The 17,126-nt window shown below is 38.9% G+C and overlaps 1 protein-coding gene across 2 annotated transcripts in view; it reads right to left on the bottom strand.

Moving 5' to 3' along the window:
• Positions 1 to 16,345, bottom strand: part of STRN (striatin) — a 98,363-nt gene extending 82,018 nt beyond the window's left edge. Inside the window, exon 1 of one of the 2 annotated variants that reach the window (XM_070574084.1) lies at positions 15,909 to 16,345. In XM_070574084.1, coding sequence (XP_070430185.1) covers positions 15,909 to 16,142 — 234 coding nt within the window. In that variant the 5' untranslated portion in view covers positions 16,143 to 16,345. The remainder of the gene's footprint in view (positions 1 to 15,908) is intronic. The other variant, XM_070574083.1, reaches the window with a different exon arrangement.
• Between the last annotated feature and the right edge of the window lie 781 nt (positions 16,346 to 17,126).

Below are 17,126 nucleotides of genomic sequence, written 5' to 3'. Positions count from 1 at the left end.
TAAATGTTGGGAATATTTACGCTTGGAAACATCCAAATGTTACAAAGAATAAAATACTTCTGCAAGATAACTAGATGACTTTGCACACTCAAGCACAGCTTTCCCACACATTGGAAATAACCGGTTAGAAATGTAATAGGAAAAAAATCCTACTCTCACTAGCAATAAAATCCATAAATTCTTAACGTTTATTCCTAGGTATTTTAAGTCCAGATGTCTCCACTTAAGGAAAGAGAGAAATCTTAGTTGGGAAAACTTAAAATGTAAAGATAAAATTATTGCCAAGATAAACGCAAGTTCAACAAAAACCTAACTGTGTGTTTATGTGTATAGACATAAAATTCTGAAAGGATACACACTAAACTGCTGGTGGAATTTATCTCAAGCAATAGGTTTGTGAGAAGGACTACAGAGAGGAAGGTGCATTCTACTTTGTATCTTTCTGTATATTGTGTGTTTTATATATACATCTATTCTTATTTTAAATAAATCATTTCTTCTGACAAAGATTCTCTTCTTGACCAAAGTTTAGTCAGGCTCCTCTAAGCCCTCTGCTCGACTAGGACCAATCTTTGAACTTCCATGCCTGTCTTTACATGGCCCAATTTCAGCAAGAATCCTCAGCCTTCAATGTCTGATCACACTCGTTATTTGATGAAATTCCTCATGTCCCACCATCCCCCAGGGAGTATCTAGAAATCCTGCCTGCCTTCAGCAAGAATCTTGTCAGGTTGGTTCAGCCAGAATCCTTCCTTACCCCTAATGTTTCCTCTTAGTAATCTCCATCCATCGGCCCCTGGGCTCCCCCTAAGCTATAAATTCCCACTTTTCCTTGTTGTATTTGGAATTGAGCCCAGTTCTCTATTTAGGTCTCTTCCCCCCACTGCAATAGTTTCTGATTAAAATCTGCTTTTACCACTTTAACCACTGTCCAGCTCTGGTTTTCTTTAACATTGCTTGCTAAATATAAAATTTAGACAGTTTCTAAAAATAAAATCTAAATCTAACTCTGAATTAGGTAAGAAAACTGTTTCTTTTTTGTAGAAAAATTTGCGGTTTCTAGTCACTGATTCATGCTCTAAATCTCTTCTCTAATTCGCATTACAGCAAACTTACAAAAACATTTTTTAAAAAATCAATATAAATAGATTCCTTAACTAGGGAAGTCAAGTTTTACTAAAACAAGCTTTTGTTAATAACTATCTGATTTTCAACTATCATAACGCACTCAACTCCCAATAAAAAAAGTAATATAAAAAACTAGGTCATAATGTCAAAGTAACCATTTTTATTCATATGGTCTGAAGAGAAAACAAAAGAGAACAGAGTGGGGAAAATAGGAAAGATTTACGAGACACATATAAAAACTTTTCAAGATAAATTAAGTCATTATGCTTTGAAGTACACTGAAGTTTACAGATCAACAAATTCCTGCTTTCATTTCAAAAAAAAAAAAGACAGTGAACATAATTTTTCTTGATAACGCAGGACCACAACGATACAGATCAATTACTAAACTGCATTGTACGAAAAGCCAGTGTTCTCTGATGTGGAAGTTGGAAGATTCCTACTCTTGGTTCTCTCACTGATCTATGTGATCTTATTCAAGTTAATTGACTTTTCTGAGCCTAAATTCCCTCAACTATACATTGAAAGAGTTTAACATTCTGTGATTAGAAGGAACTAAAGATGACAGGGGGAAAATAGAACGGAATGAGTAGTGATCTCAAGACAATGAATTGTTTCTTTTTTTTTAAGATTTCTACTTGTTTGCATTCTGCTTATTTGCATCTTTTTCATGGGAGACTAACGGTATATAGTTGAACTAATACCTTCCAAGGCAGTATTACTTGGACAAAGTTTTAAAAATCCATTACTGAATCCGAGACAACAGCCACCTTCCAAAAGATATACTCATCCTCTAGAATAATTATTCTTTTCTCTATAGTTATCAGTGTATTTTGGTCAGAAACAAGGTGGGGATTTTTCCTTGCATTATTAGTCAGGGGCTCCTTCTTGCAAATTTAAACTCAATTTTAACATCATCATTATTAACACCTACTGTGACAGGTGCCAGAAATCTTTCTTTTTTTTTTTTAAGCTACAGAGGAAGTTGCTAGAGCTCCAAGAGGACAAGGCTGTCTATGCTATTGACTGCTATATCCCCAATGGCAAGAACAGTCACTTACTTGTGGCAGATGCCCAATAAATATTTGTTAAATTAATTGAACAGATTCATAAAAAGCAAGTAAACAGTGCCTAAGTGCCAAATGACAAAGCAAGTACTAAAAAAGGAACAATCACTAAAAACTAAAGATATCCAAAAACTCTTCATGTTGGAAATGGGACTGAAGCTAAATCTGAACAAAGAACATACAAATCTGAGGGAGTAATACAAACTACATGGTGGGGGAAAGACATTCCAGAATGACATTGCTCTTTGAGCAATGATTTAAAAAAAAAAAAAAGTAGACATGGCTGATGTAATAGCAAGATTACACTATTTTGGTTCAGAAAGAGTACCCTAATAGGCAGTAAATATAAACACTCTAATCATGGAGAGATTTGAAACCTACTATAGGCGAAAATAAAAAATAAAAAAAGACTGTCTGGAACAAATCAGTATTTTTAGAAGCTAGTATTGTACAGAATACTTTGGTCAAGGGAGAGATCAGAGGTAAAAATTAGAAAGGCCCCTACTGCAGTCACCCAGATACGAGGTGATGAGGGTCTGAATAACAAAAGTATTAGGAATTAAATGATTAAAAATGGATTTAAAATATTACATAGAGTTTATAAAACCAGATTCATGGCTGGGAAAGTGAGGACAAAGGAGTGAAATATTGAATGAAACCTGAATCTAGGTGTAGAAAGGGTAAACTAAAGGCTGGGTATGGGGGGAAGGGCAACTTGGTTTGGGAGAAAGACTTTAGAAAAGCTGAGTGAGTTTTAAGTGATAGCACATCATGCAGGTGAAGACATTAGCAAGAAATTAGACGTGTCGAATTTTAATATGGAAAAGGATCAGGACTAGATAGAGATGTAATTTTATAAGGCATCTAAACAAAAGGAGTCAATTGGAGTGGGAGGATTTAAATCAAAGGGTAGCTACTGGGAAAAAAAAAAGTATAATCTAGCAAACAAGTATCTGAATGGAGGATTGGAAGCAAGATTATAAGAGATTGAGAAACGAATAACCTGAGAAACAGAACAGAGAAACTAAGAGAGAAAAAGATGAAACTAGCAAAAACCTGAAGGTACTAAATGTGGTCCTTACAGAGAAAGGAAAGAGAACAAAGGATAGGGCAACAGTTTTAATGGATAAGAGACCTGAGAAAAGAGCTTCTTTTGTTGTTACTTTTGGTCTGGTTGGTTTTTAAATGGAGAAAACTAAAATGGCACTGCCAAAGCGGATACCATTGGCATAATGGACATGGGTCTATCTAAAATTAAGAATAATTGTTTGATTAAACTGGAACCATATCTGCCTGTTCTCCACTCCATCTCCATTGCCTAGGAGAATACCAGGTATTCAGTAAGTGCCTAACACCCCAAACAAAAGCCCTGCAAGCTAAAGCATAGAACTTTTTTCAAGCCATGACATATTTTCTATGAGGCTTTGGCAACTTTGGTATTTCCATCTTTTTGTGCTTATTCTCATTTACTTGGCTAGCTATAAAGATCTGGAAAACTAAACTTTAATTTTTGACGAAAAGAAGCAGGCTCAGTGATTAGAAAATCAGAATTTTTCACTCTAAATTCTGGATAACTGAGGCATTTCTATTTTACTATTTAAAGAAGCAGAGTTCAAAAAGGTTTAAAATCATTAATACATTGGTAATGCAACTATAAACAAAATCAGAAAAGTAGAATGCAAAGTAATAACAATTAGATATTTTATTTAAAATAAGGTTTATCTCCAAAGAAAAAATATTTAATATGTGACCTATTTAGAAGGAATAGGAAATGCGTATAAAATTTGAAGGTATGGGCTTTAAAAAAAAAGTTACACAACTCTGCTGATTGTAAAGACTTTTCAGGACATGATGCCAAAGACATTTCCTGGCAGTCAGTGCTTAACACACAAAGGGAAAAGAAAACAAACCTACAGTTACAACGTCCAAAACCCAAGCACCGCTTGCTGCAGCTAACATCAACCTGCCATTATGAAGCCAGCGGCATCCCTGAAATGAGCTCCGTCAGAATGACTTGGCAGGGCCCAGGAAATGCTCTACACAATAGAATGCAGATACTACTGGCTCTAAAAGGCTCTTTCCAGTAGAAGTCATCAGGCAGAACTAGCTAGCAGCAAGAGAGACAAAGACACGGCTCCTTATATACCAACATACATTGTACACTCACTAAATTTATGATATACACTGTAAATATGAAAAGATGTTGTGACACAGGACCTGCCCTTAAGGACATAGTGTAGCTGGGAGACGGGATATACATATATAGACACATATATTTAGTACATATTCAGTTACAATGTAGCATAATATGTGATTCATTCACTTAAGAACCATCTATTAAGCAGCTACTATGTGCCAGTCATTGCTAGACATTAGAGAAGTAAAAACACCCTTAAGTGACTCAGAATCTAGTGAGAAAACACAAAGTATGAGATATAGGTGGTATAATTGAGATACAGAAGTTCTCATCTCCTATCCAAACCTATGGATTAACCAGTAGTCTCTAGTCACTTTGTAAAACACTGCCCAAAGCCCAGGGCATTTTGAATATTCACACCTAGACTATGCTCTTCTTTATAGTTCACCCATACACTTCAGTTACCACAGCAGAGTTGTATAAGCTCATCAAGAGTCAGCTGGGTTTCCTCCCAAACCTGTTTATGTCAGTTGCACTTGTTACTTTAATTAAACAACTCAATTAAATATCCATAAGCCAATAAAATATGAGTGCGAAAAGAAAGACTAAATTGAATGCTTTGGAAAGACAAGACAATAAAAGAGATCTACTAAAAATATTGTTGATAAATTAGATGTGGGAGAAACAACTGTACAAGACTGGGAAAAAGTCATAAAAATCTAGAATTGTGCACTCAGTGTGCTTTACTCAAGGAAAACCAAAACCAGAAATCACAAACAATACATTATAATTGTACCTTATTCAAGAAAGACAACAGAGAACCCCAATCAGCATTCTAAAAAAAAAAGTAAAGGGTGCATAGGCTTGGTCTTACACTGGCAAATGACTACGCGTTTACATATTTTAACTTTAATTATTTAACTATCATTTTAACCATCTTTTCAGATTACCTTCCCAACCACCAGAATGGATGGTGCTGGACAACAATGCTTCTGTCTCATATATACAACTTGTTAGGGGTACATGAAGCTTCTTTGTGTCTGGAGGTCAGAGAGGTTTCTCAAAGAAAGTAAACTGAAACTTGGAAGAGGATTAGAAATTTACCTGACAGACAAGGGAGAGGAAAACATCCCAGCCCTGCACACTGACCCAGATGCATGAGAGAACAAGAAAAATGTCAAAATATTTCCTTCTATTTACCATGTCAAGGTCCATCACTCAAATGCTTCTTATGGGAAATTATTTAACCCTTCTCCTCATTTATGAAGTAGGGAATAATTATTAATACTTACTACATATAGTTTTGCAAAGATTAAAATAGATTATATATGTAAAGTGCTCTGCACTGTACCTCACACATGGTAAGTGCTCAACAAATGAAACTATTGTTAATTTTGGAGGGTAAAGAAGAAAAGAAAGAAAGAAAATAACAGACATAGTACTGGGTTCAAGTACTGGGACCATGGTACCATCTTCCCCAACTAACCCTACTCTCTCAAGTTCATTAAGCGTGCTGACCCAAATCCCCAGGTTTCTCCTGGTTCCCTTGTAGCTGTATGTGAATCCACATTCCTCGGAGCAGGCTTTGGCTGTGCCTATAATTTAGGCTCTTTTGCTCACTGCTTAACCTTCTCATTTAGGAAGTACAAACAGAAAAAATTGAGAGCAAGTCACAGGGTAGGCTGTAATTTTCCATCAGGTGAAATTGGCATCACCCTTATGGAATGTGACATCATATTTATTTCTCCTAACTAGATATACTGGTATTGGATCCAATTTCTGTCACATGTAAATGAGTGCTAATGGAACCTGTGTGTACAGTAATGAAACACTCTCCCTGGCCCTTTCCTTGGCTCTCTATAGTGCAGTTATGCCAAGAACCTATTAGCCACATCCAAAATATCTATTCCACCCAAGCTTATTCAATTATTTCCCAAAGCTCACCTTAATTCCAGGGCTTCTAGTCCCTTATTTTTCTCCTCATCTTATCTCTCCCACCCGCAAAAAAAAAAAACTACTCATTTTTCCTTGTGCCTTACTGCTTCCAGCCAACTCTACAATAAATTTTCGGTCTTATATATCAGTATTCTCTAATATTCCATCATCGTGTTGAGATAACATACTTTTATAAAAAAGGTTAAACAGCATTAAGTGTGGCAAAGAAAGTGATTTTACTTTTACAAATACCTTACTGCATGAGAACAAATACATTGCTGACATATTCTGTTCAAATACAGCATATGTAAAACAGGCTAAGAATAACCTAATAACCAAAGCACTACACAAAATTTGATAAATGATCAATATACAAACTATATTAAAAATATATACAGAACTTAATTAGGCTACCCTCAGAGAAAGCTGAAAAAGATTCAAATTTTCAGATTTTTTAAAAAAAGAGATAAATATTTTACTTCAGTATCCCCTACACAAAAATAAATAAAATTATTAAAAGAAACTAGAGTGATAGATTGTTCAACACTGTTGAGGAACACAAATTATTAAAGACTTCCCTGAACCCCGTACAATATAATTGTTTCACTAAGTTATTCTACACGAAGAAAAATGTGAAGCTAGAAGAATTTACTTTAAATTATAACAGCTATTCAAAGCATACTTAATCATCTAAATAGAATTCACTTGGCTACTTCAGAAGCTACACAGAGGGAGGGACCAATAAAAGGAAATGATGTGGTATGGAGAACAATGCCCCGGCCTGGGTACTAGGACTCCTGGCTTCTAAACTAAATCCACACCAACTCACAGAGTGATCTAAGACAAATCACTTCATCTCTCTGGCGCTAACTGATAAAACAGAACGAAACAAGTACTTAAGTTCAAAGGTCCCTAAGGAGGTAAAACATTCTTAGTCTAATGAAAGGGAGAGAAAATTGAGAGTAGAGATTGGGGGGAGGGTGGGCGAGGACAGGATGTGTGTGTGTCTATCCCTGTCAGTCCTAGAATTCTACAATTACAAGTGCTAAAATGAAGACTACAGATAATACATCCTTTCGGAATTAAGAACAGATTAATGTGTGCAGTTTCTCCCTCCTGTCTGCCTCTGCTTCCCTCTCTGTCTCTTGTCTTCCACCTACTTCCTCAATTCTCTCTCTTGCCTCAGGTTTCTCTCCAGTCTCCAAGTTTTCCTCTATTACTATTTCCAGTCTTCAATGCTTACAAGAGATAACCACCTACTACTGCCATCTCTGGCCTGCCCTCTACTTCCAACACTATCAGTTTATTGTCCTTAAACCATCATTAACGGGGAAAGAGAATGTAGACAGCTAATATGCCAAATGGATCACTTAAGCTAATTCTTGGCTTCCAAAACTTGATTTAAATAAGTAATGCAATCAAATGCATTCTGTCCACAGAAATCTTAAGCAACAAGAGCAAATCACTTACTGGACACCTATTATGGGTCACATACCTTATCTTTTCAAAACCTTACTACTACTCAGCTTGGTGGGCATATTATCATCCACAATTTACAAATAAAAATGAGGCCCAGAAAAATTATAAATCAGAAGTGATAGAACTAAAGCCCACACTTTTCACTGCCAAATTATGATGGGCAACAGATTGTTTTGTCAAATTGACCACCAAAGCAAGAAACTCCAAAGTCCCAAGGGCAAGCTTATTTCTAATGGCCCAGAATTGAAACATGGATGCCACTAATAATATTCATAAATAAAAAAGTATAACTGACATCAAGCAGATAGTAGGCTGACAAAGGGAAATCAGTCCAGATTATTTGGACTTTCAAACACCTTTCAAAGACTGATTAGTAAAGAGGTTCGTTTCAAATTCTGCCTGAATTAGCAAGATTTTGGAGAAAAGCTGTAGTCTCCCCATACCACTGGAATTCAAACAAAAGTAGATTTAGATAGTAAATAAAGTTTAGAGCTAAATATGCACAACTCTTAATAAAAATGTGCTACCAGTGATATTTCTCCCCAGATAACTGGAGCCATTCTTATTTGTCAGTTTTTGAAAGTAAGATAAGAGAATTCAGTTTCTAGTAATAGTGCCCTGAAGTAACTCTCCTACTGAAACAGCTAAAACTTCTAGATAAAATAATCTTACACTCATCTTAAAAAGCAAAGCTGATAGGAAGGGAGGAATTATTTGTTCAAAATTGAAGGGAAAATGGGAACCCAGTGAAGTAAGGGAACAAAAGCCACTTTTGCCCTTTGGGTACTGCCACCCAGAACAAACCTGAATTTTGGTTTAAACAGCCTTGCAGAACCCAAAGAGCAAACATCAAAGACCAGGACCACTCAGAGCGGAAGGACTAATAGGTGACATGCCCACATTCAGCTAAAACCCTAAAGGGCTTATAACTTTAAGACAAACGTGAAGCAGAAGTATATTGGCCATCAAATACATTGACAATCACATCTGCATCAGTTGAGCGCTCCAAAACCTCAAACAATGAGTTTGTCTTACAGTGGTTCTGGACTGGTAATGCCTCCAAAAACCTACCACAACCAAAGGAAAAACATTCTGAAGATCCCTTTATTTGACTCCTCAGATTAGTCTTAGACTTTTTCAAGGACAGTGAGCAGTAATTATGTAAACAAAGAAATAAGTTATCATGAGCATGAACCAACAAAAACAAGAGATCACAAACAGGGACCTCCAACATCTCACATATAGGAAGAACAGAGACACCAACTATAAAATAACTAGAGGTTTTCCCCGCTATCGGAAAGTTTGCTTTACACCACTTCGCTTTTACGAAAGATCTACATCAGTACCTGTTTTCCTAAACCCAAACAAATCCCAAGAGGATTTCTGCTTTGAGGAAAAGCGAAAATAGCATTCAGCGTTTGTTTTGCAGTGAGTCCTTACCAAAGGCAGCGTGTACCCCTGAGCAGCGAGAAGCCCTGAGCAGCGAGAGTGGCGCTGCCACGCTCCTTTCCCAGGAGCATCTCATCATTAAGCCACCCTACCTTTGAACTGTGTCTGTGAGCATTTGTGCTTTACCTTGATTTTTTTTTGATAGGTTATTTTTCGGGTCTGGGAATGCTCAAAAATCTTTCCCATATAAATGAATGGTAATTACTTCATTTTACACCATTTCAGCTTACAAAAAGTTTCATAGAAATGTCCTGCTTTCAGATAGCAGGGGAAACCTGTATACTTACAAAGTTTAGAGAATAAAAGAATCCCTGAAAATATCTGCACGGAACAAGAAACTATTAAGAAAAGACCCAGCAGATTTTAAAAAGAACCAAATTGAACTCCAACAATAACCAAAATTAAAAACTCATTGGATAGCTTTAAAAGATCAGATTCAACTGAAGAGAAAATTAATGGACTAGAAGATAAATCAGAATTATCCAGAATAAACTATCCAGAGTAAAGCAGGTAGAGATAAAAAGATGGAAAATATGGAGCAGATAAAGAAGGCCTAAGATACATATAATCAGAGACCCAAAAGGAAAAGAGAACAAGATAGAGGAGAAATCTAAAGAGAGAATGACCAAGAATTTTACAGAATTAATGAGATGTCAATCCACAGATTCAAAGCCTAATAAAGTGACAAATAAAATTTTAAAAATCTCTATCCTGACACATCATAATGAAACTTCAGAACACCAAAGTCAAGAGAAAATCTTAAATGTAGCCAATAAAATAAGCTAAAAAACAGTAGAACACAGTAAAATCTATATATCTGTTGTTTTAAATAAAAACAAAAATGATAAGCAAGGATTAGTGTGACTGTGATTATCTCAGAAGGTTGTAACGATTAAGCAAGATAATGTATTTAAAAGAGCTTTAAAAAAACTGTGAAAGTATCTGGAGACTTAAGTGACAGAGCTTATACAAAACCTATTTCATTCTTGGTCATTTAACCTCTCTTTGGGCCTCACTTTACCTGCAAATGAAGGTTGTAGATGATTATTTCCAAAGTTCATTCCAGCTCAAAGATTATTCATCATTATATCTCTCAGTCTGAGGGAGGTGATTCAAATTATAATATTCTACTGGCTAAAAATAAAATGCTAGCTGTCATCAGAAAGAACAACAGAAACATAGAAATTATATTCCCAAATTCTATAAAAAGCCATCCCTATGTGGAATAATAACATATGTGTTGAAATCATCAAACTATACACGTAAAAACAGAAAAGAAAAACTAAAGCAGTGGTTCTCAATCCTTGCTGAATATTAGCACTACTAGGGAGCTCAAAAAAATACTAATAGTAGGGGCCCTAACTGCTAAGATTCTGATTTAATTGGAATGCATATTTTTAAAATTTCCCCCAGATTATCCTAAGATTGTAGCTAAAGCTGAGAAACACTGAACTAAAGTGACAAACAGTAGGACATGTTTTAAAAGAGTAAAACTTCTATAATCTTTCCAAAATACAATTAAAGATTATAAAATTATCAAGGATATGAATAGAATGAAATATTAACCTGTTTACAAAAATATATCATACCACGATGGGGTTCACCTGCTCCAAGTTTAAAGGAAGTGGTTTAAAGAGACACATAAAACCAAAGATTAGTTTTATACAGTGGTTAGTAAATGTATACAATTTGTTACCCAAGAAGTCATGTGAGGTTAAGATAAACACATTCAGAAAAACTTATACTTTTCTAAGATACAAATTCCAAGATAACAGACACACAATGTGTTATTAAGGAAAGCAATATATTTGAAGCATATAATCAATGTTTTGAGGCTGACACAAAAGGCAATAATTCACTCCTTAGTGCCACCATCAGACCCAGAATATTAGACTGCATGGTGACAGAATGGCACTTACATGCTCTAGCCTTAGAAGAGTTCATGACTGAAGATTACGCTTTTCTCTGGGGACAAGGAGATAAATAAAGAGTACAAATTTAACATCATGCACTTGCCACCATTTATTTATTCAGCACTTACTTTGTGTTATGTACCAGGCCTCTGCTAGGTACTTTAAAGTATCTCACTTAATTCACACAAAATAGTTTATTACCCTCACCTTACACATGAAGAAACCAAGGTTCTGAGAGGTCAGAATTACGGCAAACGTGTATTTTTGGCATAAAATAAAATACTAGTAAGTCTTAGAGCAAAGATTTAAATACAGGTTTATGCCCTGTTGCTTTCCACTGTAATTGTAAATAACAGTCATAATAATAACAAAAAAATACACTGCCACTTAAGTGCTTACCGTGCCCATTTAAATGCTCAGTAAATCTTCTCAACAATCCTACGGAGCCGCTCAGTCAAAATAATTTTGTCATACTTGACTCCCCTTTTCCTCAAGCCTCACATCCTATCCTTCAGCACATTTTGCTGGTTCTACCTTCAAAAACGTACTCAGAATCCATTATATTTTGAATAGTATCAAAACACACATTCACTCATCTCATCACTACCACCTAGTTCATCTCCAGCCTGGATTATTAAGACAGCCTCCCAATCAGACTCCCTCATTCTTCTACCCTTGTCTTCCCTCCAGGTCTATTCTGAATCCTTGCAAAGGATTCCTTTTAAAGATGGTGTCACTCCTTTGCTCAAAGCACTTCAATAGCTGCCTACCCTGCTGAGGTAAAATCTAAAGTCCTTACAATGCGCAAGACCCAGTACCTCTGACATTTCCTCCATTCTCCTCTACTCCAACCACACTAGCCTCATTATCTCTCAAACGTTCCCAAGGATGCTTCATTCCCCTACTGTTCCCTCTGCCTAGAACACTTCTGCTTCAGATTTCACCTTTTCAGGTCTTTGCTCAAATGGCATCTTATCAGTTGAAACTTTCTTTCCCACTCCACCCTCTCAAGCACTCCAAATTCCACTTACCCCACTTTATCAGGGTACTTATTACCATCTACCATTTTATGTATGTATTTATTTGTTACTGTCTGTCTTCCTCCACAACTTAACCTTCATGAAGACACAATCTGTTTCAATCACTGTTTCTCCAGTGCCTAGAACAGGACCTGACATGAAGTAGGTGTTTGAGTATCATTGTTGAATGAAAACATGGATCAATAATGCCAAAATCTAGATTCATAAATCTCCAGTATACAGCCTCCACACAACATGCCCTGAGCTACTCCATCACATCACCTCTTTCACACAATTCTGGCATTTCCAGGTAAATAGCGGAGCGTCCTCTACTACACACACACACACATACATACACACCCTCCCCCTCCCAAAATCTAGGGACAAGAATTTTTACCTTTTATTTACATGCTTCTTTTCCCATAAGTCAGTAATTTTCAAATAGTGAGCCCCAGGTTCTTATTACCTCATAAAGTTGTTTCTTCCTGCTATTCTCCCCATTCACTACTAGCCCTTTTCTAGTATGCTAGTCTAAGAAAATTTAAACCCCTCAAAGATAAACACCCTGATTCCTCTGCATTCTGTTTGTTCTATCATTCCAACTAGACTGGATGTTTCTTTGAGGTCATCTAGCCCAAGGTTTCACATACACAAACTTCTCTCAAATGTTATGACTAGTATTCTGTCTCCAATTCCTTCCATAAATATAAAGCTCAGTAATAACCTTGACCATTCTTTTCACTTGCCCAAGAACTACCTATTCTCACCTGAATGGTGGTGGTGAGGCAGAGGGAGATCACTAGAAGTAAAAAGAGTCTTATGTTAACCAAGATGGGCAAGAAGGAAAAAATGACTAAGTTTTTGGCACAATGTGGCCAGGTCCTTATTCCCAAGATCTGAAGGAGGGAGGAAGTGGTAATGGCAGGTCAGGTAGATGAGAGCTTGGATTGTCTTTCACAACTCTGCCCTGGCAACTTGAAAGAGCAGGACCAACAGGTTCCTGAAGAGACAAATTAGAGTTAATCTTAAAGGAATTTTTGTTGACTTTGGTGTTAATGACTTGAGAACGGATTTAAACAGTAAAAGGAAGACACCAACTGATCCAAATTTCATCATCATTCATTCAACTCTTACTTCCTATTGTTTTTTATAAAAATTCCAATGGAAAAGAAAAATGATGGGATATGTTAAAATTTAATGATGCTGATGTAAAGAAATGATTTTAAAAGTATATTTTCAATTATGCTAATAAGGGACTCAAAGACCGGAGATTCCTGCAAACTCTCTCCCCCCAAAATACATAATAATTGTTCTGTTTGGAAATGATACATTTTTTAAGTTTCTCCATAGATGCTTAATCTGAGTACAAACCAGAAAATACTGTAAAAATGTAGTGCCCTTAACACGATGAGCACCAATGGGAAGCCTACCTGAAGTTTAACACTTGCCAAAAGTAACCAAAGAAGGGGGGGGTGAGTGGGTGGGTGTGTTTGTGTATACACACAGTCAAGTATCCCATAACGATGTTTCTGTCAACGATGGACCACATATATGACAGTGGTCCTATAAGATTAGTACCATATAGCCTAGGTGTATAGTAGGCTACACCATCCAGGTTTGTGTAAGTACCTCCATGATGTTCACACGACTGAATTACCTGATGGCACACTTCTCAGAATGTGTCTCTGTCAGTGACATGTGGCTCTGTGTGTGTATAAATAAAAAACTGAAGAGTGATAACAGTTACAGGTAAACTGAAAAGTTTAAACATGGGAGTGGGCAGGGGTGAGATGAGCTGGAAATTCCCAAACTTCCACAGGTAGGAAGGTAAGAATTGTTTTCTTGCTTGTTTTTGACCAAAGTAGTGTGGCATCTTACATCCCCTAAACTGGAAGAGAAATTAAAATTTAAGCAGCTACATACAAAAATCATTCTCCATAAGTGTACAATGTTAAAGTTAAAGCCTGTCTTTAACACTTCCTTGAAATTTGGAAATCTAGAAATTCATTTATGGAATGCATTATTAAAAAGGTGAATTACTAATAAATTTAAATGAAACATTTGGGTCTGCTGGTTACTATACAGACATGGTCAGATTCTTTATGAGAAAAATTACAAATATCAACAGATTAAATACTAAAGTAACATAATAATAGGGATGAAAAAGTTGCCAAAGAATATAAACATATAATGTAGAACAAAGAATCAGAAGGAATCTTAGAAACTATGGGTCACTCCCCCAGCTTCATTCAACTCCTCCCACAGGTTTTTCCTGACCACCACATCTAAAATAGCTGCCCCTATCACACTCTATTCCCGTACCCTGATTTATTTTTCTCATAGCAGTTGCCACTATGGGTCAGTATATTACATAGGTACATTTGCTGATGGTTTGCCTTCCGACTAAAACATAAACTCTATGAGGGCAGAGGTTCTGTCAACTTTGTTAATCCCAGGGCCTAGAGGCACACAGCTGGCACTCAACAGATGTGCTGAATAAATAAATAAAACTGAAGTTCAGAGAGGTTAAAGAATTTCCTCAAGGTCACAGAGCTAGCAGCCAAACACAGCCAGTAGCATAACCCTGTCTGCTTGCTCTTTCCACAGGCCCTTCCACCACACCAAAGCAGCCTGTTCCAGCACATGATTTTATTTAACAGATTTCTCCTTTTCTTTTTAAGTGCCCAAGAAAATACATGTTACCAAAAAAAGCGATACATTGGGTAGCATTTTAACTCCCAAGTGTTTCACCAACCAAAACCTTATTGAGATTTCCTAAACACACAGGATTAGCCAGTAAAACAGAAAAGGAATGCCACTCAGTTCTTTAAATTCCCTGTGAAATTGGTGTCTGCCTTGGAAGTTTCAAGACCAGCCACTGAAACCTACTTACCAATTCAGAATGGCCTGTAAAGTATCAGCCTCACTTTGATTCTCCTAAGAGCCCACAATAGCTCCTCCCTGGATATACTTTATCTTGTAGATTATGCAGGGAAATGTAACCAACTTTAAAGCTCTTTTTAGCTCCTTTCAAAGTACAAGTCAATCTCACAAAACAATGCACACAAAATTAACCCTTGGGAAGTTCTAGTTTCTGACAACAGGAAACCATCTCTGAACCATCATCTGACTGTGCTCATCTAGGTCCCTCATTCAAAAATCCATGAATCTGAAATACCTAAAAGAAATGCGGGAGGGGGAGAGGGAAGGGAAGAAACATTTACATATATAAAAAGGGTGCTGATATTCCTAGTAACACTTTCGCCCAACATCAGCTTCTTGCCTGAAGTCAAGGCCTCACGAACACAACTTCTGTTGTCTTCTTTGATCGCCTTCCTTTCAGAGAGAGGAGTCCACTGCCAATACCTTTTGCGGGGTACGTCTCTAGACCTAAGACAGGACTCACTAGGACAGTGCATGATCTGCTCGGCTTCTCTCAAAACTGTCAGCCCAATTAGTAAACTGAAAGAGAAGACCTAAAACGTGGGATGGCAAGAGAGCTGAAATGAGACTGAGAGTTAAGAGTGGGAAGGTGTAGACGAAAAGGAGCGGGGAGGGTAAACAACGCAGCACGGGCGGGAGTGAGAACCCGGGTCGAGGAAGTGGGGTCAGCGAAAGGCAAAGGTGAAGGGGGAAGGGGACGAGGTTCTGGGTGGGATGGGCGGGAGCAAGCCGGGAGGGAAGCAGCGAGGGCTGGGGGGGGGGAGGGGGAAGGGTCTGGGGCGGGGCGGAAGGGAGCGAAGAGGCGGGATGAAGAGGGCCCGGCCGGGAGGGTCTTTACCTGCAGCTCCGCCCGCTCCACCTCCCACTGGGCTCTCTCCACCTCGAAGCGGGCCCACTCGTGCTGCAGGAAGTGCAGGATCCCCGGGAGGCTGTACTGGGCTCGGGCCGCCCCCGCTGCAGCCGCCCCGTCGCCGGCCGCGGCAGCCTCCGCCAGAGGCCCGAGACCCTTGGCACCGCCGGCGCCCGGGTGGTTGTTGCTGAAGAACACGCCAGGACCCGCCTGCTCATCCATGGCGGCCGCAGAAACCCGGGGAGCTGCCCAGGCAGCCAGCAGCGGCGGCAACGGCGGCGGCCAGCAGCGCCTCCTCCTCCCTCCGCCGCTCCCCGCCCACACCCCAGTCAGCAGGGAGCAGCCTAGGCGCGGGGGCCGGCCGAGCCCGGGACGGGCCGGGAAATGGGTCAACTGCGGCGCGCGGGCGGCCCGGGGCTTGCTGGGAAATGTAGTCTCGGGGCGTGGGGCGGGCTCTGCGGCGGAGGCGGCCTGTGGGGCTGCGATAGCTCCAGCGCGGCCCCGCCCCCAGCCCGCCCCGGCCCGCCGGGTGGAGGCCGGCCTGGGCGGGGAGCGCGGGTTTCCTCACGGTGGGGACGGGCGCGGGCGGGCTGTGCTCCAATCGCCCTCCCACGCGGAAGTCCTAGGGCGGCGCGCTTTGTTGCACACACACGCACACACACGGAAGTTATCACGCCAAAATACCAGCCCGAGCTGCACATCTTTTAGGGCTTCCTGGTAGTTCTGTTCGGAAACGAGCTCAAAGCGAGCTTCTCCGCTCCGGCCCCTGGACTGGGGCTCTCTCCAGCCCGCTGGGCTCAGCCCTCCCTTGGGCTCCGACTTCGGTGTTTCTCTGATCCTAGACACTCCTCAGTTCTGCCAATCTGAGTATCGCTATCTCTCCTGCCTTTCTTTTTCACTCGGTGGTTCAAACTTGTTGCCTGATCAGTTTTCACTTATAAGGAACTCTGATTACCTCTCTCCTAGACTGGCAGCGTTTAGCTTCTTCCAAATTCTGGTTTGCTGACGCCTTATCTGAAATAGTGCTCCGCTCAAATCCCTTTCCCTTTGTAGTTAATCTTGCAGTAAATCCTGTAAAAGTTTCAGATACCCAAGGCTCTCTTATTTCAGTCTCTTTTTTCTGACCTTATTCCCGTGCAGTTTTTACTCAATTCAATTAAACAAATATTTGATTGTCGGTTATATCTGTCGCTGGGGATATAAAGA

Source organism: Equus przewalskii, chromosome 14 (assembly GCF_037783145.1).
Source record: "Equus przewalskii isolate Varuska chromosome 14, EquPr2, whole genome shotgun sequence".
Classification (NCBI taxonomy): Eukaryota; Metazoa; Chordata; class Mammalia; order Perissodactyla; family Equidae; genus Equus; species Equus przewalskii.
The sequence above is the reverse complement of the archived record's forward strand: the minus strand, read 5'-3'. Positions and strand labels throughout refer to the sequence as shown.